At 44.3% G+C, this 21,683-nt stretch overlaps 1 protein-coding gene across 4 annotated transcripts in view; it reads left to right on the top strand.

Annotated features, from left to right (window-relative positions):
• The window catches only part of LOC137323927 (collagen alpha-1(XVIII) chain-like), a 377,865-nt gene that overhangs the window by 319,319 nt on the left and 36,863 nt on the right, over positions 1-21,683 (top strand). For 3 of the 4 annotated variants that reach the window (XM_067988020.1, XM_067988016.1, XM_067988019.1), the window contains 7 exons: positions 805-879; positions 2,924-2,959; positions 5,104-5,139; positions 7,964-8,026; positions 10,115-10,198; positions 18,581-18,616; positions 20,704-20,757. In XM_067988020.1, the coding sequence (XP_067844121.1) occupies positions 805-879; positions 2,924-2,959; positions 5,104-5,139; positions 7,964-8,026; positions 10,115-10,198; positions 18,581-18,616; positions 20,704-20,757 (384 nt within the window). The remainder of the gene's footprint in view (positions 1-804; positions 880-2,923; positions 2,960-5,103; positions 5,140-7,963; positions 8,027-10,114; positions 10,199-18,580; positions 18,617-20,703; positions 20,758-21,683) is intronic. The other variant, XM_067988018.1, reaches the window with a different exon arrangement.

Raw genomic sequence — 21,683 nt, 5'->3', positions numbered from 1 at the left:
TGTACCATCCTGGAGTTCCAGTCCTGGATCTGACGGATAAATCTTTCATCCTGCTTGAAGTGAGCAAACAGAACACCCTGGCGGCATTTCCTATTTCCAGTACAGGAGCCACGGATTCCTCCATGGTGTTTAATACCAATGGTTAGAGCTAAGAATCTATTCTGCTTCCCATAACCAGGTTGCAGGAGCCTATTTATTATGTGAAACGAAAAACTAACTTGGTGCGTTGGTGATGGTCTCCAGCTGGTAGGGTTGCCAACTCTGGTTGGATGCATTCCTGGAGGTTTCATCACATGGCCTCCAGCCTCCAACTGCCCTCCCCAGTCAAACAGCCTTTTTCCCCCCATCACCAATACTTTTATAACTAATAAACAAAAGTATTCAAAGAAAATTTTAAAGAACACAATTTTGTTTGATGCTCCTGTGATTTTTCTCCCATGTTCCTCGCAGCAGTGTCCAGGGGATTAATCTTTAATTCCTGGAGGGTTGGCAACCCTACCAATATGATGGTGTTGACCAGACCAATACTGCACTGGCCTTTATTTCAGTCATGTTAATCGCTGGTCCAGATTTGAGCACCTTTGACCCTTTGGTACTGTCAACTGGATTCGAGCATTGGGGGCCATTCCTGGCCTGATCCCCCATAATGCCAGCCCAAAACCAACTTGGGGAGAATAAAGATCTGTCTTTGATGCTGGCCATCCATCATTCCGTAAAGAATTACTTATTGTATTCAGCCTGAATTCACTGAGAAAAGATGAAAGTACCAAATCCTGAATGTGCTTTTGGCTGTTTTCCCTTTAGGGTGAGTCGGGAAGAGATGGTGTTGGATTGCCAGGTCCACCTGGTCCTCCAGGATTCGTATACAGTGGTAGCAACGTAAGCACATCAGTTTATTTTATCACAAACCCAAGGCTGATCACATGTACTAACTTGAAGAGATTTGACGAGGGTTGGTTTGTCACATTGCACAACCTGATGCTGAAATACAAAGGGGTGGAAGTTACACTACAGTTGTATAAAGCTCTGGTTAGATCCCATCTGGAGCACTGAGTTCAGTTCTGGACACTGCACCTCAGGAAGGATATATTGGCCCTGTATAGGTTGCAGCACTGATTCACCAGAATGATACCGGGACAAAAAGGGTTAAATTATGAAGCCTGGTTGCGTAGACTTTGCTGTATTCCTTTGAGTTTAGAAGATTAAGGGGTGATCTAATTGAGGTGTTTAAGATGATTAAAGGATTTGATAGGGTAGATAGAGAGAAACTATTTCCTCTGGTGGGGGAATCCAGAACAAGGGGACATAACCTTAAAATTAGAGCTAGGCCGTTCAGGGGTGATGTCAGGAAACACTTCTTCACACAAAGGGTAGTGGGAATCTGGAACTCTCTCCCCAAAAAAGCTGTTGAGGCTGGGGGTCAATTGAAAATTTCAAAACTGAGATTGATAGATGGGTAAATGGTAAGATGCAGATCAGCCTTAATCTTATTAAATGACAGAACAGGCTCAAGGGGCTGAATGGCCTACTCCTGTTCCTACGTTCAATGTGGCCCTATTCCAAAGCCAGTGTAGGGAGGGTTTTCATGAAGAAGCAGAAACAAAGACACCAGGGCCATCCCCTGTGATTAGGATCAGTACCATGGGATCTTCTATTGGCAGAGCGACTCCTGATTGTGATTTGAAGGCTGGTGCCTCCACTGCAGATGCCCCTTACCATTTTTCTTGTTAGGCATAACACTAGTGGTGTCAAAAAGCTCGGAGCCCCTTGTCCCTGAGAGCGATTCATTTGGGTCTGGTTCTGGGTAAGACATTAAAATTAATTTTGGAACAGCGAACACAGCTGCCAGCTTAGTGTTTCTGATTTTGACATAAAAGAAAGAAAGAACCTGCATTCATATAGCTCATTTCGCGATCTCAGGATGTCCCAAAGTGCTTTACAGCCAACAAAGTTCTTTTTTGAAGTGTAGTCACTGTTGTGATTCAGGAAACATGGCAGCCAATTTGTGCACAGCAAGGTCCCACAAACAACAATGTGACAATGACCAGATCATCTGGTTTAGTGATGTTGGTTGAGGGATAAATATTGGCCAGGACACCGGGGAGAACTCCTCTGCTCTTCTTCGAAATAATGCAACTGGATCTTTTACATCCACCTCATCCGAAAAACGGCACCTCTGACAGTGCAGCACTGGGAGTGTTAGCCTGCATTATGTGTTGAAGTCTCTGGAGTGTGTCTTGAACCCACCACCTTCTGACATAGAGGCGAGAGTGACACCCACTGAACCAAGGCTGACACCATGGTGAAGTATGAATGTTGTGGGCAGTGAGGTGAAATAGCCATTGAAATTGAGAACGATCAGAGTGATTCCAAGTCCGTAAATCTTCATCAAATTCCTTGGTGTCTGATTATGACGTCCTTCCATTTAACTCCCATTGTTTTGTTTTTGTATCAGCTCCTGGTATTGTTAACAGCAGCAATTCCCCTGCCACGCTATCTCCACGCAGTGTTCAAAAGAGTTTAGCGATTGTGATCTGCAGGTTTATCGAGAACTTGGTTACAGTTGGTCACTGGAGAATGGTGTACTCAGTATTTAGTTTGGGGGGGGGGGGTGCGGGGAGGGAAGAGAAAGGGATGTCGGGCAGAGAAGGAGTGGGAGACTGTAGAGTCCAGTCAACAATGGAAATGGGTCTGCTTCAAAACCAGCACAAAATAACACCGCAGCTAACAGATTTTCACAAGCTCGGAGAGATTACTAGAGTCGGCCCTGCAAGGAACTTGCTAAGGTGCCAGTCAGTGAAGGCGGGCGTTCCTCTGAGGCACGGATTGAAGTGCCTTGTCAGAGCAAGAGAGAGGAAACTTTTTGCTGTATTGAAATTCAAATTGAAATAAAAATTTAATTATGAACTCTGTCTTTCTTCAGACGGTCGATGGCCTTACAATTGTGCCTGGTGCAGAGGTAAGGAGCATTCCTTTATCTATTAAGTAGCCTTTATCGATGAACACACAAAATTGATGGACAGGAAAAGATCAGCAGGTCCATCACGTCTGCCCCACACTCATAATGACCGAATGGCCAAATTCTCTGGAAAATTCCTCTCCGACCCCCCTCAGGCGATCAAAACCAGTCCAGGAGATCACATGGACCAAGTGTTATCTATAAAGACCATCTGTATGATGTGATCTCTGCCCCAGTCAGGAACTGGTCCAACTCCCTCTTGAAGGCAGGGAGTCAGCACCCACCACACCAGCCGGCAAAGTATTCCACAGGCTCACTACTCTCTGGGAAAAGAGGAACTGCTGAGAGAGTTGTATTTGGTCCTGACACTCTGATGTGCATGGGTTGGACAAAACCCAGCCTGTGTAATTATGGCCTCTCCCTTAGTTGTAATGTGTATTTTAGGAGAAATTCTGGTTATGTTCGGTGAATTTTTTTTAAAAATAAGCTGTTTTGCAAATTGTATATTTGTCCACTTAATTGCAATCCTTGAAGAACCAGTTAGTTAAGTAATTAAGTGTGATGGAATACTTCATGGATGACTGAAAATAATTTTTGTGAATATTTAAGCAGCAGAGTTCCAACAAAACAAAATTGGAGTGTTCACATGTGTTATCTCTCTCTCCCTTTCTTACTGTCTAACTCTTGCGCTCACATGCTGTCTTTTCTCTTTTCGCTAACTTTTCCTTCTTGCTCTCACTCACTCTCTCTCTCACACACACACACACACACCCTCTCTGCACTCTGCTTTTGGGTCCTCAGTGGCAACACGGAAACATGCCGTTCGAACTTCTCCTGGCCGGCCTCCCATCTTCTACCCTCCGTAAACTTGAGCTCATCCTAAACTCACACCAAGCCCCATTCTCCCATCACCCTTGTGCTCACTGACCTACATTGGTTCCCGGTCTGATAATACCTCAAATTGAAAATTCTCATCTTTGTTTTCAAATCCCGCCGTGGCCTCACCCCTCCCAACCTCTGTAAACTTCTCCAGCCCTACAACCTTCCAAGATCTCTGCATTCCTCCGATTCTGGCCTCTTGCGCATCCCCGACTTACATTGCCCCTCCATTGGCGGTCGTACCTTCAGCTGCCTAGGCCCTAAGCTCTGGAATTCCCTCCCTAAACCTCTCCGCCTCTCTACCTCTCGCTCCTCCTTTAAGACGCTCCTTAAAACCTACCTCTTTGACCAAGCTTTTGGTCACCTGTCCTAATATCTCCTTATGTGGCTCAGTGTCGTATTTTGCCTGATAACGTTCCTGTGAAGCACCTTGGGACGTTTCACTACATTAAAGACACTGTATAAATGCAAGTAGTTGTTATTGTTGGACCAACCAGTCCTTGTTGGTGTTGGATACACCACATGACCAGTAATCCTAATCCCACATGACCAGTAATCCTAATCCCACATGCCCAGTAATCCTAATCCCACATGCTCACCCTGTTCCCACTTGCACACTGGGATCAATTGTAGGATCAGTGGGGGCTGTAGGTGTGACTGAGTGCTACGCTATAGCGACTCTTTCAGATACACGACAGCCCATCCTATCTTACTACCCAAGCATAAAAATACCTGTACCAAGTACAGCAGTATACCCTGTGTACAGCCGAGCCTACTGGCCCTGCAGAGGCTGGTCAAGAGTTAATGGATATATAGGGACAGTCATTTATAGCAAATCCCGAATTTAAACCAATCCATTTTGAGCAGCTTATATTGTTTTATTTAACTCATTCTCGGGATATAGGTGTCACTAACAAGGCGGGCATTTATTGCCCATCCCTAATTGCCCTTGAGAAGGTGGTGGTGAGCCGCCTTCTTGAACCACTGCAGTCCGTGTGGTGAAGGTTTTCCCACAGTGCTGTTAGGAAGGGAGTTCTAGGATTTTGACCCAGCGACAATGAAGGAACGGCGATATATTTCCAAGTCGGGATGGTGTGTGACTTGGAGGGGAACGTGCAGGTGGTGTTGTTCCCATGTGCCTGCTGCTCTTGTCCTTCTAGGTGGTAGAGGTCGCGGGTTTGGGAGGTGCTGTCGAAGAAGCCTTGGCGAGTTGTTGCAGTGCATGCTTTTGTACTTTGCTTCCTAAGTTTCTTTCTTCCTTTCAGAGTCCGAGGAGCATTCCTGGCCAACCTGGTTTCCCAGTAAGAAAGGATTAGTAGTGTTTTGTGTGTTTGTTTATGCTGCTTTAAGTGCAAATTAAGCTAAAGGTCTCAAACGTTTCGGTCAAAAATCATAGTGGAGGACAGGTTGCTGCTGTGAGTGGGCACATTGCTGCTTAGGAACCAGGGTCTCATCCAGCCAGGTCAATGAGATGCCCCTCCTGGGCTCCGAGGGCTCAGTCACGAGCGGGCTCTCCCTCACAGCACAAAACTGCCCATAAATCGGCACACAGTTGGCAATCTTACTCTGGCCACACGGGTGGCTGGTTCAGGAAGTGAGAAGTTCGCACCGGTTCTGTGAGGGGAGCTCTTCTGAGCCTCAGGGCATGGCACATCATTTAAGGGTCAAGCAATGAAGCTACACCCCCAAATCAGTCCTTGCTGCACCAGACCTGGGAGTGGCCAATGCTGCTAAAAGTGGGGAAATGTGCTCCACTGCCCAGGATGGAGATCATAGAATCATACAGCGCAGAGAAGGCCATTCGGCCCATCATACTTATGCTGGCTCTTTGAACCAGCTATCCAATTAGTCTCACTTTCCTGCTTTTTTCCCACAACCCTGCAAATTTTTCATTTTCAAGTATTTATCCAATTCCCTTTTGAAAATTACTATTCAATCTGCTTCCACCGCCCTTTCAGGCAGTGCATTCTAGATCATAATAACTTGCTGCATAAAAAAATTCTCCTCATCTCCACCTTGGTTCATTTGCCAATTATCTTAAATCTGTGTCCTCTGGTTACCGACCCTCCTGCCAGTGGAAACAGTTTCTCCCTATTTACTCTATCAAAACCCCCTCATAATTTTGAACACCTCTATTAAATCTCCCCTTAACCTTCGCTGCTCTAAGGAGAACAATCCCAGCTTCTCCAGTCTCTCCACATAACTGCAGTCCCTCATCTTAAGCACAAAAATAACAGTCTTGGTGTTTACCGGACTTAATTAAAGCCTTGTAGAACACCAGAGAAATTGGTTTGAAGGAATGTATAGAAAATGCCCTTTTTGCACTGCACTGCCTCTTCACCTGTATCATAAAGGGGCGTTTATTGGCCAAAAGCAGGACACTTCTAACCAAGAGCGTGGATTCTTAGCGTGTTTATTCATCGTCATTTATTGGCAAGGTGTTCACTTTCTCAGCTATGCCACCCTTAGCTGAGGGAGCAGGTGGGTGACCTTCTGCCAGGTCCCCTGCTCTGTATCCTGGAGATGGAGGGGACGAGGAGCTTGGAGTGACCTTTTTTTCCCTCTGTTGCTGTAGGGAAGCAGTTGGCCTTCACCCGTGATGGGACGGCTGAAATTGGGGAACGGCAAAGGAAAGAACTCGCATTTATATAGCTCCTTTCACATCCTCAGGATGTTCCAAAGTGCTTTACAGCCAATGAAATACATTTTTTTTGAAGTGTATTCGTAATGTAGGAAACTCGGCAGCCAATTTGCACACAGCAAGCTCCCACAAACAGCAATTCGATAATGAGCAGATAATGGGCCAGAACTTGCGCAGAGTGGCATGGCAACCATTGCTGCAGCTCCTGCAAATTAAATTAACAAAAATACTTAATGCGGCCTCCATGACGTTGACTTGCGTGATTTTGAAGTTTTTAAAAAATTGTGCGCTATCAACTCAGCCTCTGAGCAGCGTAAGTTGATGTGCATGGAACAGTCTGTGAGAATAGAAAACATGCCCACAAAATCTGTCAGCAAGAGAAGTCACGCCTACCAGCAGGCAAGTAGACTTCATTCATTTAAAGTAATATTCTGGAAGTCATTGTAAATTTAAAAAAAACATTTTTTTTAGAAAAAGCCAAAGAAATAATTGAATTATTATTTCTAATAATTTCTTATTATAGTTAAAGAGACAGAAGGGAAAAGTAAAAAAATATTTAACTTTTTAATTTAATTTTTTTTTAATGACAATAAACTATTAAAATAAGGAGTAATATGAGAGTCCACATTTTTTAAATTTTATTTTTAGTTGTTCAGCAGTCATTAAGAGTTATCGCGCTTTTCAAGCTTGGTTTAGACCTGGTATTTTTCAGCGTACCTGTTTGGTGTAATTACTTTCCAGCTGGGTGGATGAGCAAGTTTGCGATATTTTTTTTAGTGATTTCAATGATTGCAGAGTGCGATGGCCCTTTAATTCGAAGCTGTCATCGCAGGTGAACCAATAGGAGCAAGTTCACGATTTCCGGATTTTAGTGCGCATGTGCAAACGCTGATCAATGTGCCACTAAAGATGGAGAGCGCTGTTGAGGAACTCCATTATTTCAGGAGCGATTTCTTGTCCATTCTGTTTTAGTGATGTTGGTTGAGGGATAAATATTGGCCAGGACACTGGGGAGAACTCCCCTGCTTCTTCTTCAAAATAGTGCCGTGGGATCTTTTACTCTCTCAGTACTGCACTGGAGTGTCAGCCTAGATTATGTGCTGAAGTTTCCGGAGTGGGACTTGAACCCACAAATCTCTGATTCAGAGGCGAGAGAGCTACCACGGAGCCACAGCTGACACTTACTCACCTGTGGCAATGATGGTGGAGCTTCAGTGCAGTCCAGCAATCCATTGAAGTAGAATTTACACTGCTGACTGTCTTAGATATTTTATCTACCAATATTGAATTGGGTAATGAAACAGTGTCATGGTGTTCCTTTAAATTATTTTTAATCAGTTATTTCTCTTCAGAAGGTTGGATGTGAGTAATCAAATGGGAATCTCGCTTCACTGAAGTGATTTTGGCACTCAACAATTCGACACTTCAGTCTTGTGCTTCCTCTCAGATTTAACATTTTAATTGTGTTCTTCCCACTCTTTTAGGGTTCCAGAGGACCAAAAGGTGAACAGGGATTTGCAGGATCCCAGGGAATACCAGGGCCGAAGGTAGGTGCTTCCATTAAGCTATTGCTGCCGTATGGAGCGAGCTCCATGAAAATGATGGCTCAGTTGAAGCATTTCAGATAGAAACTGTGGACAGATCCCTGATTCGACAAGGTGAAGAGGGCCCATAGGCCCAATGACAAGGAAGAGGAATGTGAAAATGGTCAATAGTTGAATGAACTGCATGACCTAGAATCATACAGCACAGAAGGAGGCCATTCGGCCCATCGTGGCTGTGCCGGCTCTTTGAAAGAGCTGTTTAACTAGTCCCACTCCTCTGTTCTTTCCCCATAGCCCTGCAAATTTTTTCCTTTTCAAGTATTTATCCAATTCGCTTTTGAAAATTATTGTTGAATCTGCTTCCACCACCCTTTCAGGCACTGCATTCCCGTTCATAACAACTCGCTGCGTAAAAAAAAATTCTCCTCATCTCCCTCCTGGTTCATTTGCCATTTACCTTAAATCTGTGTCCTCTGGTTACTGACCCTCCTGAAATGGAAACAGTTTCTCTTTATTTACTATCAAAACCCTTCATATGGTACTGACAGATATGCAGACAGCAAAGATGCAAAAGCAAGGTAGTTATGTTGAACTTTTATAAAACACTGGTTAGGCCTCAGCTGGAGTATTGTGTTCAGGAAGGATGTCAAGGCTTTAGAGAGGATGCAAAGGAGATTTACTAGAATGGTATCAGGGATGAGGGAATTCAGTTATGTGGATAGACTGGAGAAGCTGGGGTTGTTCTCCTTTGGGCAGAGAAGGTTAATGGGAGATTTGATCGAGATGTTCAAAATCATGAACGGTTTTGATAGAGTACATAAGGAGAAACTGTTTCCAGTGGCAGAAGGGTTGGTAATCAGAGGACACAGATTTAAGGTGATTGGCAAAAGAGCCAGAGGCAACGTGAGGAAAAGCATTTTTACGCAGCAAGTTGTAATGATCTGGAATGCACTGCTTGAAGGGGGTGGTGGAAGCAGATTCAATAGTAATTTTCAAAAGGGAATTGGATATATACTGGAAGGGGAGAAGATTGCAGGGCTATGGGGAAAGAGCTGGGGAGTGGGACTTATTGGATAGCTCTTTCAAAGAGCCGGCACAGGCACAATGGGCTGAATGGCCTCCTCCTGTGCTGTACCTACTATGATGTCAGGTTTGATCCTTGGCCTGCGCTGAGTTAGTTGATCTCAGCCTGCATGGTTGTGAGTTTGCCCAGTCCGACTCTCCACCTTAGAGAGGGGAGAAATTAAGCCAGAGTTTGCTGCTTCTTATTACTGAGCAGTGAGCGTCGCTAAGCGTGTGTTTTTTAAAAGTTCATTCTTGGGATGTGGGCGTCGCTGGCATTTATTGCCCATCCCGAATTGCCCTTGAGAAGGTGGTGGTGAGCCGCCTTCTTGAACCGCTGCAGTCCGTGTGGTGAAGGTTTTCCCACAGTGCTGTTAGGAAGGGAGTTCCGGGTTTTTGACCCAGTGACGATGAAGGAACGGCGGGTGATATATGTCCAAATCGGGATGGTGCGGACCTTGGAGGGGAACTTGAAGGTGATGATGTTCCCATGCATCTGCTGCCCTTGTCCTTCAAGGTGGTGGAGGTCTGGGAGGTGTGCAGGCACAGGTTTGAGCTCAGTAACAATGCTGCAATGGTTAAACAATTGGCACTCACTGTTAAGATTTGCATGTGACAAACTTCCAACTCAGGTGAGGAACTGCAGAGCCCATCAAATCCTGTGGAACTGTACCCCAAAGTGAGTCACTGCCTTTGAAGGGAAGGTGGGGGGGAAACAATAAAGAGAGATGTTCTCCTACAATGCTGATTGAGAACTTAAAGAAGGGGGCTTCCTCTGGATGGACCGAGTGGCCTTTCCTTGTTGCAACAGTAACCAAAGTGGAGTGGCCAATATTCCTTTGGCATCCTCAACTTAAGTGGCCATTCACTCATGATAAACTGGTGATTTATCATCGCCTTACTCGATCTTCTGCAAGAAGAAAAGGAGTCAGGAATTTTTTTTTAAGTTTGACTATGGCTAAATTCCTTAAATATTTCAATTTTGACTGTTAGCACCATTTAAAAGAAAGTATTTTCCTGCCTTTTCAGGGCGATAGGGGAGAGCCTGGCTACATCATTGGCCCCGACGGAGCCATGTTGAATAACCTCCTTACCAGGAATGCAGGAATGAAGGTGAGTGGCTGGAGATGATGAGAAGTAACTCCGCAATCCAATTTGGCTCTGCCAAAACACAACCACAATATATTCCCTCGTCAAAAAAACAGGAGTGACCAAGGCCACCTGTGTAATACCCTGCCCTTCAACCACATAGAATGACATTGGATGTACAGCGCAGAAACTGGCCATTCGGCCCACCCAGCCTATGCTGGTTTTTATGCTCCACACGAGCCTCCTCTCACTCTACTTACTTTATCTAACCATATCAACATAACCTTCTATTCCTTTCTCCCTCATGTCTTTATCTAACTTCCCCTTAAACACATTTATGCTATCCGCCTCAACTGTTCCTTGTGGTAGTGAGTTCCACATTCTAACCACTCTCTGGGTAAAGTAGTTTCTCCTGAATTCCCTATTGGATTTATTAGTGACTATCTTATATTTATGGCCCCTAGTTTTGGTCTCCCCACAAGTGAAAACATCTTCTCCACATCTACCCTATCGAACCCTTTCTTAATTTTAAAGAGCTCTATCAGGTCACCCCTGAACCTAATCTTTTCTAGAGAAAAGAACCCCACTCTGTTCAGTCCATCCTGATAGTTATAACCTCTCACTTCTGTTGTCATCATTATAAATCTTTTTTGTATTATTGTAAACTGTTTGTATTTTTGGTAATATCAGCAAGAGGGGTAGGGGGAGGGGAAGATTTCTGTGTTAATCCAGCACTGAACTAAGGTATAAAAAAGGAAAAGGAAATGAACTTTAAACCAGATGAATGTTCACATGAAACAATTGTGGCTTCAGGATCTCCTGAGTTAAAGGCAGCAGACAGCTCTGAGCAGGCACCAAATCCTATTCAATGCAATCATCAACAAACTTCATGCAAGATGAGAAGGAATCTCTCTTACCCGCCATCAACGCCCTTCCCAAAACCAAGTAGCGGATTCATGGAATAGACTCACGCAAAGGCAATGGATGACCGCCAGGCAGAGTATCAGGACTAGGCAGGTAGAGCAGGAGTCCCCTGGGGCCATCTCCCTCTCAAACAGATATTCCGCTTTGGATATTGTTGGGGGAGATGGCTTATCAGGGGAATGCAGCAAGAGCCAAGACCATGGCACCACGAGTGACTCAGCTGCACAGGAGGGGAGGAAAAAGAATGGGAGAGCAATAGTGATAGGTGATTCCTTCGTAAGGGGAACAGATAGGTGTTTCTGCGGCCATAGACGTGACTCCAGGATGGTATGTTGCCTCCCTGGTGCTAGGGTCAAGGATGTCACGGAGTGGCTGCAGGACATTCTGAAGGGGGAGGGTGAACAGCCAGAGGTCGTGGTCCATATCGGTACCAACGACATCGGTAAAATAAAAGGGATGAGGTCCTGCAAGTAGAATATAGGGAGTTAGGAAATAAATTAAAAAGCAGGACCTCTAAGGTAGTAATCTCAGGATTACTCCCAGTGCCACGTGCTAGCGACAGCAGAAATAGGAGAATAGACCAGATGAATGTGTGGCTTGAGAGATGGTGTAGGAGGGAAGGGTTTAAATCCCTGAAGCATTGGGACCGATTCTGGGAAAGGCGAGACCTATACAAGCTGGATGGATTGCACCCAAGCAGAACCGGGACCAATATCCTCACGGGGGCATTTGCTAGTTCAGTTGGGGAGGGTTTAAACTAGTATGGTAGGGAGACGGGAACCAAAGGGCAGGTACAGATAGGACAAATTCAAACCAGGAAACGGGAAGTAGAAAAGCAGTTAGTGACGTAGTTAGTGACTCTGAAAGGCAAAAGAAATAAAGGTTAAATAGTGTTCAGCACAGGAATTTGACGGGGTTAAAGGGTATATACTCCACGCAAGGAGTATTACAAACAAAGCAGATGAGCTAAGGGCACAGATAGACACATGGCAGCATGATATCATTGCTATAACAGAAACCTGGCTTAAAGAGGGGGATAATTGGCAGCTCAATATCCCTGGATATAGAGTTTTCAGGCAGGATAGAGTGGGTGATAAAAAAGGAGGGGGGGCAGCTTTATTGGTTAAAGAATCAATTACAGTTGTGGAAAGGGAAGAAATGCTAAATGGATCATCAATCGAGGCCATATGGGTTAAGCTAAGAAATAAAAAAGGGGCAGTCACACTACTAGGAGTGTACTATAGACCCCCGAATAGCGAAAGGGAGATAGAAGAACAAATATGTAGGCAAATTTCTGAGTGCAAAAATAAGAGGGCAATAATAGTAGGGGACTTCAACTACCCTAACATCAACTGGGATTCAAACAGTGTGAGGGGCACAGAGGGTACAAAATTCTTGATCGATGTCCAGGAGAACTTTTTTAGCCAGTACGTGACAAGCCCAACAAGAGGGGATGCAATTCTAGATTTAGTCCTGGGAAATGAAGATGGGCAAGTGGGTGAAGTGACAGTGGGTGACCATACTGGGGATAGTGACCACAATTTAGTTAGTTTTAGCATTATTATGGAAAAGGACAGGGTTAAATCAGGAGTAAATGTTTTAAATTGGGGGAAGGCAAATTTTACAGAACTAAGAGGTGATTTGGCAGAAGTGGACTGGACACAACTACTTGAGGAGAAATGAGTGGCAAGCCAGTGGGAGGCACAAAAAGTGAAATTCTATGGGTACAATGCAGACACATCCCCTCAAAGAAAAATTTAGAAGTATATGGGGCAAGATAAAGCAGAAAAAGAAAGCTTATGACTGTCACAGAAAACTAAATACTGCAGAAAGCCTAGAGGAGTATAGAAAGTACAGGGATGACGTAAAAAAGGAAATAAGGAAAGCAAGGAGAGGGCATGAAAAAATATTAGCTAGTAAGATTAAAGAAAACCCAAAAATGTTTTATCAGTACATTAAGAACAAAAAGGATAGCTAAGGAAAAGGTGGGACCTATCAGGGATGATAAGGGTAACTTGTGTGTAGAAGCAGACGATGTGGGTAGGGTTTTAAATAAATACTTTGTCTCCGTATTCACAAAGGAAAGGGATTATCTGGATGTAGTAGTTAAAGAGGAGCGGTGTGAAATATTGGATGAAACATAATGAGAGAGAAAGTACTAGAGGGACTGGAATCCTTGAAAGTTGATAAGTCACCAGGGCCGGATGGATTGTTTCCTAGGCTATTGAAGGAAGCCAGGGAGGAAATAACGGATGCTCTGAGGATCATTTTCCAATCCTCACTCGATACAGGGGAGGTACCGGAGGACTGTAAGACTGCAAATGTAGTACCATTGTTTAAAAAGGGTATGAAGGAAAGGCCGAACAGTTATAAGCCGGTCAGTCTTACCTCGGTGGTGGGCAAACTATTAGAATCAATACTGAGAGGATAAACTGTCACTTGGAAAGGCATGGTTTAATCAGGGATAGTGAGCATGGATTTGTTCAGGGAAGGTCATGCCTTACAAATCTGATTGAATTCTTTGAGGAAGTGACAAGGAGGATTGATGAGGGTAATGCATTGGATGTTGTCTACATGGATTTTAGTAAGGCATTTGACAAGGTCCCACATGGCAGACTGGTCAGAAAGGGAAAAACCCATGGGATACAGGGAAATGTGGCGAATTGGATCCAAAATTGGCTCAGTAACAGGAAACAAAGGGTAAAAGTCGATGGATATCTTTGCAAATGGAAATCCGTTTCCAGTGGTGTGCCACAGGACTCAGTGTTGGGTCCCTTGCTGTTTGTGGTATATATTAATGATTTGGACTTGAATGTAGGGGGCATGATTGGCAAATTTGCAGATGACACAAAAATTGGCCGTGTAGTTGATAGTGAAGAGGATAGCTGTAGACTCCAAGAAGATATCAATGGGTTGGTGAAATGGGCGGAAAAGTGGCAAATGGAGTTCAACCCGGAGAAGTGTGAGGTAATGCACTTAGGGAGGGCAAACAGTAAAAGGGAATACGCAGTAAATGGGAATATATTGAGAGGGGTAGAGGAAGTGAGAGACCTTGGAGTGCATGTGCACAGGTCCCTGAAGGTGGCAGTACAGGTAGATAAGGTTGTGAAGGCAGCATACGGAATGCTCTCCATTATTAACCGAGGTATAGAATACAAAAGCAGAGATGTAATGATGGAACTGTATAAAATGCTTGTAAGGCCACAGCTGGAGTATTGTGCGCATTTCTGGTCACCACCTTACAGGAAGGACGTAATTGCTCTGGAGAGAGTGCAGAGAAGATTTACAAGAATGTTGCCAGGGCTTGAAAATTGCAGCTACGAGGAGAGATTGGATAGGCTGGGGTTGTTTTCCTTGGAGCAGAGGAGGCTGAGGGGTGACTTGATTGAGGAGTACAAAATTATGAGGGGCCCAGATAGAGTAGACAGGAAGTACCTGTTTCCCCTAGCGGAGAGTTCAAGAACTAGAGAACATAGATTTAAGCTGATTGGCGGAAGGATTAGAGGGGACATGAGGAAAAACTTTTTTTTACCCAGAGGGTGGTGGGTGTATGGAATTCGCTGCCCAAATTGGTGGTAGAGACAAGGACCCTCAACTCTTTTAAAAAGTACCTGGACCTGCACCTAAAGTGCTGCAGGGTTACGGACCGGGTGCTGGAAGGTGGGATTAGAATGGGCACCTGGTTGTTCTTCGAGCCGGCGCAGACAGGATGGGCTGAATGGCCCCCTTCTGTGCTGTATCTTTTCTATGGTTCTATAAAGCGGTTAAATCCATGTCAACAAACTCCTTCAAAAACAAGAGCTAATCGATCTAGTTAGCAACACGGAGGAGAGTTAGATGGATAAGTACAGATAATGGTGATTGAATGGTGTCGGGAACTTGATGTGACAGAAATATCTGTGTTGGATTATCCTTCAGGTTCTGTATTACTGGCCACAATTCATTACATAGAATGTACAGCACAGAAACAGGCCATTCGGCCCAACAGGTCCACGGTGTTTATACTCCACACAAGCCTCCTCCCTCCTTACTTCATCTAACCCCATCAGCATATCCTTCTATTCCTTTCTTTCTCATGTGTTTATCTAGCTTCCTCTTAAATGCATCTATGCTATTCGCCTCAGCTACTCCTTGTGGTAGCGAGCTCACATTCTTACCACTCTCTGGATAAAAAGAAGTTTCTCCTGAATTCCCTATTGGATTTATTGGTGACTATCTTATATTCATGGCCTCTAGTTCTGGCCTCCCCCACAAATGGAAGCATCTTCTCTACATCTGCCCTATCAAACCCTTTCATAATCTTAAAGACCTCTATCAGGTCACCCCTCAGTCTTTTTTCTAGAGAAAAGAGCTCCAGCCTGTTCAATCTTTCCTGATAGGTATAACCTCTCAGTTCTGGTATCCTGGTAAATCTTTTGGCCCCTCTCCAGTGCCTCTATATCCTTTTTATAATATGGAGACCAGAACTGTTCACAGTACTCCAAGTGTGGTCTAACCAAGGTTCTCTACAAGTTCAACATAACTTCTCTGCTTTACAATTCTATCCCTCTCAAAATGTACCCCAGTGCTTGGTTTGCTTTTTTTATGGCCTTATTAACCTGCGTAACTACTTTTAGTGATTTGTGTATCTGTACCTCTGCTCCTCTACCGCATTTAGACTCTTATCCAAGCAGTATGTGGCCCCCTTACTCTTCCTACCAAAATGTAATACCTCACACTTATCTATATTGAAATTCATTTGCCAATTACACTCCCATTCTGCAAGTTTATTAATGTCTTCCTGTATTTTGTCGCAGTCCTCCTCAATATTAACTATACCCCGCAATTTGGTGTCATCTTCAAATTTTGAAAATGTACTTCCGATTCCCGAGTCCAAATCATTTATGTAAATGATGAACAACAGTGGTCCCAGCACTGATCCCTATGGAACACCACTTCCTACCATTTGCCAGTCTGAGTAACTACCTTTAACCCCTACTCTCTCTTTTCTGCTCTGTAGCCTGTTTGCTATCCTTCTGCTACGTGTCCCCTGACTCCGCACACTCTGACCTTAGTCATGAGTCTACTATGCGATACCTTATCGTAGGCCTTTTGAAAATCCAAATATATTACATCTACTGCATTACCTTTGTCTACCCTTTCTGTTACTTCTTCAAAGAATTCAATAAGGTTGAAATCCGTACTGACTATTCTTTATTATATTTTCAGTTTCTAGATGTTTTTCTGTTACATCTTTGAGTAAAGATTCCATTATCTTTCCTACCACCAATGTTAAACTAACTGGTCTATAGTTCCCTGGACTTGTTCAATCTCCCTTTTTAAATATAGAAATCACTTTATCTGTCCACCAGTCCGCTGGCACTATTCCCTTTTCTAATGAATTTTTATATATGTAATAGTGCCTCTGTTACCTCTTCCCTAACTTCTTTTAATATGCGTGGATACAATCCATCCGGATCAGGAATTTTATCCTCTCTAAGTTTGATTAGTGTATCAATTATCTCCCCCCCCCCCCTTTCTATCTTAAATGTCTTTATATCTTTTTTGATCTCTTTTTCCAATTTATTACTTTGGTCTTTGTCTTATGTCCTTCTCAATCTTTATCATGAACCTTATTTAAGGTTAAGGTTGATTATTGCTTGTTGTTTTCTGCAAACTTACATTACAGTCTGGCTAATATTTGCAACTCAGGACAAGGCAGAGACTTGTTCTGGAGTTCTGGAAGGCCGTGGTCAGTGTGGTTTCATTGTAATTGGATGATGTCAGTCTCTCCAAACTGGAATAGTTTACTATGTCTAGCATACAGGGTCCATCATCACAGGAGGGACGTTCCCCCAACTCGGCTCTTTGCCCTAGTGTGTGTGGGGGAGGGGGGGTGGATTTCGGGACTCAGTTCATTTACTGATGGGATGACAGAGTCACGACTGGCTGGGTAAATTGAGCAAATGGTGCCACTCTGGTTTAGTCGCAGTTTGTAGAGCACCATATGCAGGAAAGGCAGAGCGAGGAAATCAAATTGTAACTGACAGAGAAACAAGTTTGTGTTCAGAGCAAAGAGGGTTATGATTTTCCCAATGCCTGATTATTCTACTAGTTTATCGTATTCAACGGATGGTGGATAAATATCCTACAGTCAGTTACGAATGGTTATGGAAGGATATCCTACAGTCAGTTCTGAATGGTGATGGAAGGATACCCTACAGTCAGTTCCCAATGGTGATGGATAGATATCCTACAGTCAGTTACGAATAGTTATGGATGGATATCCTGCAGTAAGTTCCCAATGGTGATGGAAGGATATCCGACAGTCAGTTCTGAATGGTGATGGAAGGATATCCTACAGTGAGTTACGAATGGTTATGGAAGGATATCCTACAGTCAGTTCCCAATGGTGATGGAAGGATATCCTACAGTCAGTTCTGAATGGTGATGGAAGGATATCCTACAGTCAGTTCCGAATGGTGATGGAAGGATATCCTACAGTCAGTTCCCAATGGTGATGGATGGATATCCTGCAGTCAGTTCCCAATGGTGATGGATAGATATCCTACAGTCAGTTCCCAATGGTGATGGATGGATATCCTACAGTCAGTTCCCAATGGTGATGGATGGATATCCTACAGTCAGTTCCCAATGGTGATGGATGGATATCCTACAGTCAGTTCCCAATGGTGATGGATGGATATCCTAGATCTGGGCTTCTGAGCAAAAGGCGGATGAAATCTGACATCAATTAGATTAATTTAATACCCAATTAAATTAATACCCTGTAGTAGAGTGAGTGATTAAACAACCTCACCATTTTAAAAACTCCTATAGGAAATTCATAACATTATGCAAAAGCTGACAATCCGCCAACTCCAGTGAGTCATTTTAGCATTTAAGTACAAAAGGCTGATTTTTAACCTTGTCATTAACCTTTCCACTGCCTCTGAGCCCAGTGTGCTCACTAACTGACAGTGGGCAATGATAATTTTTCATCATCCAGTTAAGATATGAAGGACACAAACCATTTAATGAGGAGGTGAGAGGGGCAATTCAGTGCAGGCGAGTTCAGTCACTCGGCTCCTTGGCTGCCAGTTATGGTCACTTCATCAGCTCAGTTAGCAAATGAAAACCCAGCCTGCACATTAACCAATCATGCTTGTCTTTCTAAGGCAGTTGAATGCTGTTCTGATGGGGCCGCCATGATCTTGCGTTCACACTTGTGTCTCTGGGGTGATGATTAGCTGCTGTTGAATTTATTCACTCTCTGCCGGTTGACCTGTCATTAGAACGATGTACAAAAGTTGCACTTCAGCCACTGGTGGAAGTAGGTGTTTGGTGGGAGTTGGGTGAGCCACCCCTGCAATTTATCATTAGGCCTTGTAGTAGGCCCGGGCTTTTCTCTCACATTGTTGTTTGGAAATAAAACAGTCATGTTAAATCAGCTCGGCGGCTGGGCTGCTTCGAATCTAACGCTTTGTTTAATTTTTCTTTCAGGGTGATCCTGGTATTTCTGGACCCATGGGCCCACAGGTAAGGTCACTGCAATCGAGAATTTGTGTCATTTCATGTTTCACAATTAAAGTTCGACACCACACTGATCGCCCTCCACTATTTTCAGTCAGATGCACCTTTCCGAACCTGATCGGTTAAGATGTCCACCTCTCTAATGTCCAGAGGTGACTTCACCTTCCCTCCCATCACCGAAAGATCATTTACTGACTTTATGACAATGTGTTGCGGCAACCTTGGTTAAAATACTGTTAAACCTTTTCTAATCCAACAGCCCTCTAACCCAGAGGCACGGTTAGCGTGGGCAGGGAACACTTTAAAAGCTGTGTTGTAAATCTCCTCAGTGACCAGGCTTGCTTAGCGCTCTGTGGATGCACTGATATCAGTGCAAGTGCTTACTTGTAGCTGTCCGTGGCAGATACTGAATTTAGCTCCACTGTACTGGAACTCTTGTTCAAACCCAGCCCTGAATGGATGAAGGGACCTTCTCTCATGGGATCATATCATAGAAATTACTACACTAAGGCCATTTGACCCTTCAAAACTACCCCAATGCTCTCTCTGCAACTGAAGCTATCTATTCCCATTTCCTTCCCTTTTCCAGTATCATTTTATATCTTCCTTCTCGGATACTCTTGATGAACTGTGGAAGGAACTCCACAGGGCATTAGTAGGATAACTATTAAATCTGAATGATGACCCCTTATCAAAATGTACTTGCCAAAATCTTGAATCAGCGTCAATCCCTCCCACACCCTCCCCCCATTTGTTTCTCTTCATTTGCTTTCCTCTCTGCTCCCCTGTCCCTGCCCCTGCCAGTATTCAATCAGTTTTATCCCCTCCCTTTCCCCTTCTCTCGTCTCCTGAAGCAGTTGATTCTTTACTGGGGTATGAGCTCAAGACTTCAGATTCCCCACCCAAGTTTTTCATGTGTGCGAACGGTTCCAGTTGGAGGGACATGGGTTTGGAACATAGGGACAGGAGGAGACCATTCAGCCCCTCACGTCTGTTCCGCCATTCAATTAGATCATGGCTGATCTGTTTTTCAACTCCATTTACCCGCCTTTGCTCCATATCCCTTAATACCCTTAACAAACAAAAATCTATCAATCGCAGTTTTGAAATTTTTAATTGACCCCCAGCCTCAACAGCTTTTTGGGGGAGAGAGTTCCAGATTTCCACTACCCTTTGTGTGAAGAAGTGTTTCCTGACATCACCCCTGAACGGCCTAGCTCTAATTTTAAGGTTATGCCCCCTTGTTTTGGACTCCCCCACCAGAGGAAATAGTTTCTCTGTGTTTACCCTATCAAATCCTTTAATTATCTTAAACACCTCAATTGGATCACCCTTTATTTGGCCAGTTAATGGGAGGAGCCTAACTGAGATTCATCAGGTGGGCAGGGCCATTACATACGAACATGCAAAATCGATGGGCAGGAAAAGACCAGTTGGTCCATCAAGCCTGCCCCACACCCTGATGGCTGGAGCATCATGACTCGGCACTTCTTCCCCCCCTCCCCCGCCCCGTGCTGCCATGTAACCTCCTGGGTGAGGCAAAAAAACAAAGAAAAAACCCCAGGGCCAATAAGGGAAAAAATACTCTGGAAAATTCCTCTCCGATGCCCTCAGGCCATCAAAACCATTTCAGGCGACCACATGGACCATGTGTTATCTGTGAAGCCACTTGCCTTCTATATGATGTGATCTCTGGCCCAGTCAGGAATCGGTCCAGCTCCCTCTTGTAGACATACAGAGAGTCAGAACCCACCACACCAGCCGGCAATGTATTCCAGAGAACATAAATGTCCCCAGTGCAATCCAGGACCGTGTACATTTACGGATACAGGTTCCCAATTAAGGACTCACTGCTTGTCTGCATCGGAAGCCTTCGATTAGTCATTTGGGTTAATGGTATATTTCATGTGGTTGTATGTAAAACGGATCTGGCCTGTTTCTTGGAGGAAACTTCCTGACTAAACACGAGTCCACCAAACAAGACCAGGCTCACACTCGGCATCACTTCAGTCCGAGAGAGTTGAACCTAGTCTGCTGGTGGTTGAATTCTCGGGTCACGATTTAATCAGTAGGTTCTCTGCTTCTTTTCACAGGGCAGCCCAGGGCACCCTGGTCAAAAAGGTGAAATCGGGTTACCAGGACGACCGGTGAGACACTTGCTTTTGGAAGTGTTATTTCTTAAAGTCCTTATATGTATAAAATCAGTAACTTAAAAGGACGTTGTATTTTGCATAATAAACAGGTTTTGGAAAGTAGTGCGGTTACCCAGTGTTCCGTCCAATGTAACTGAACCAACGTCTGACGTAGGAACAGGGGGAGGCCATTCAGCCCCTCGAACCCATTCTGCCATTCAGTTAGATCACGGTTAATCTGTATCTTTAACTCCATTTACCCGCCTTTGTTCCATAACCCTTAATACCCTTACCTGACAAAAATCTATCAATCTCAGATTTGAAATTTTCAATTGACCCCCAGTCTCAACAGCTTTTTCGGAGAGAGAGTTCCAGATTTCCACTACCCTTTGTGTGAAGAAGTGCTTCCTGACATCACCCCTGAACGGCCTAGCTCTAATTTTAAGGTTATGCCCCCTTGTTCTGGACTCTCCCGCTAGAGGAAATAGTTTTTCTCTATCCACCCGATCAAATCCTTTAATCATCTTAAAAACCTCAATTAGGTCACCCTTTAATGATCTATATGCAATACAAGCCTAGTCTATGCAACCCTTTTAGCCCTGGTATCATTCTGGTGAATCTGCGCTGCACCCCCTCCAAGACCAGTATATCTTTGTTGGGGCGCTGTCCTTTCACCTCTCGGGAACTGCGTTCAAACTCATCTTGATGTATAGGCTGAATTTGCACACGCGAGCTCCTTTTGTCTCCTGATTGCCAGTGCGTTGGGCACACTCCCTCCACCCTGGCACCTGGGCCTTTGCATCTTACCCAGTTAGGAGGGCTGATGGTTAAAACTTTCCTGAGGGCCAACCAACTGGTCCAGCGGGATGAAAATGGAAGCACTGCCCCTTTTGGCCTCTACAACCCTGTATAGCCAGAGCCCATGAGAATGTGCTCACTTG

The sequence above is a fragment of the Heptranchias perlo genome, chromosome 7 (assembly GCF_035084215.1).
Source record: "Heptranchias perlo isolate sHepPer1 chromosome 7, sHepPer1.hap1, whole genome shotgun sequence".
NCBI lineage: Eukaryota > Metazoa > Chordata > Chondrichthyes > Hexanchiformes > Hexanchidae > Heptranchias > Heptranchias perlo.
Note: the sequence above shows the minus strand (reverse complement) of the source record. Positions and strands in the feature narration are given on the sequence as shown.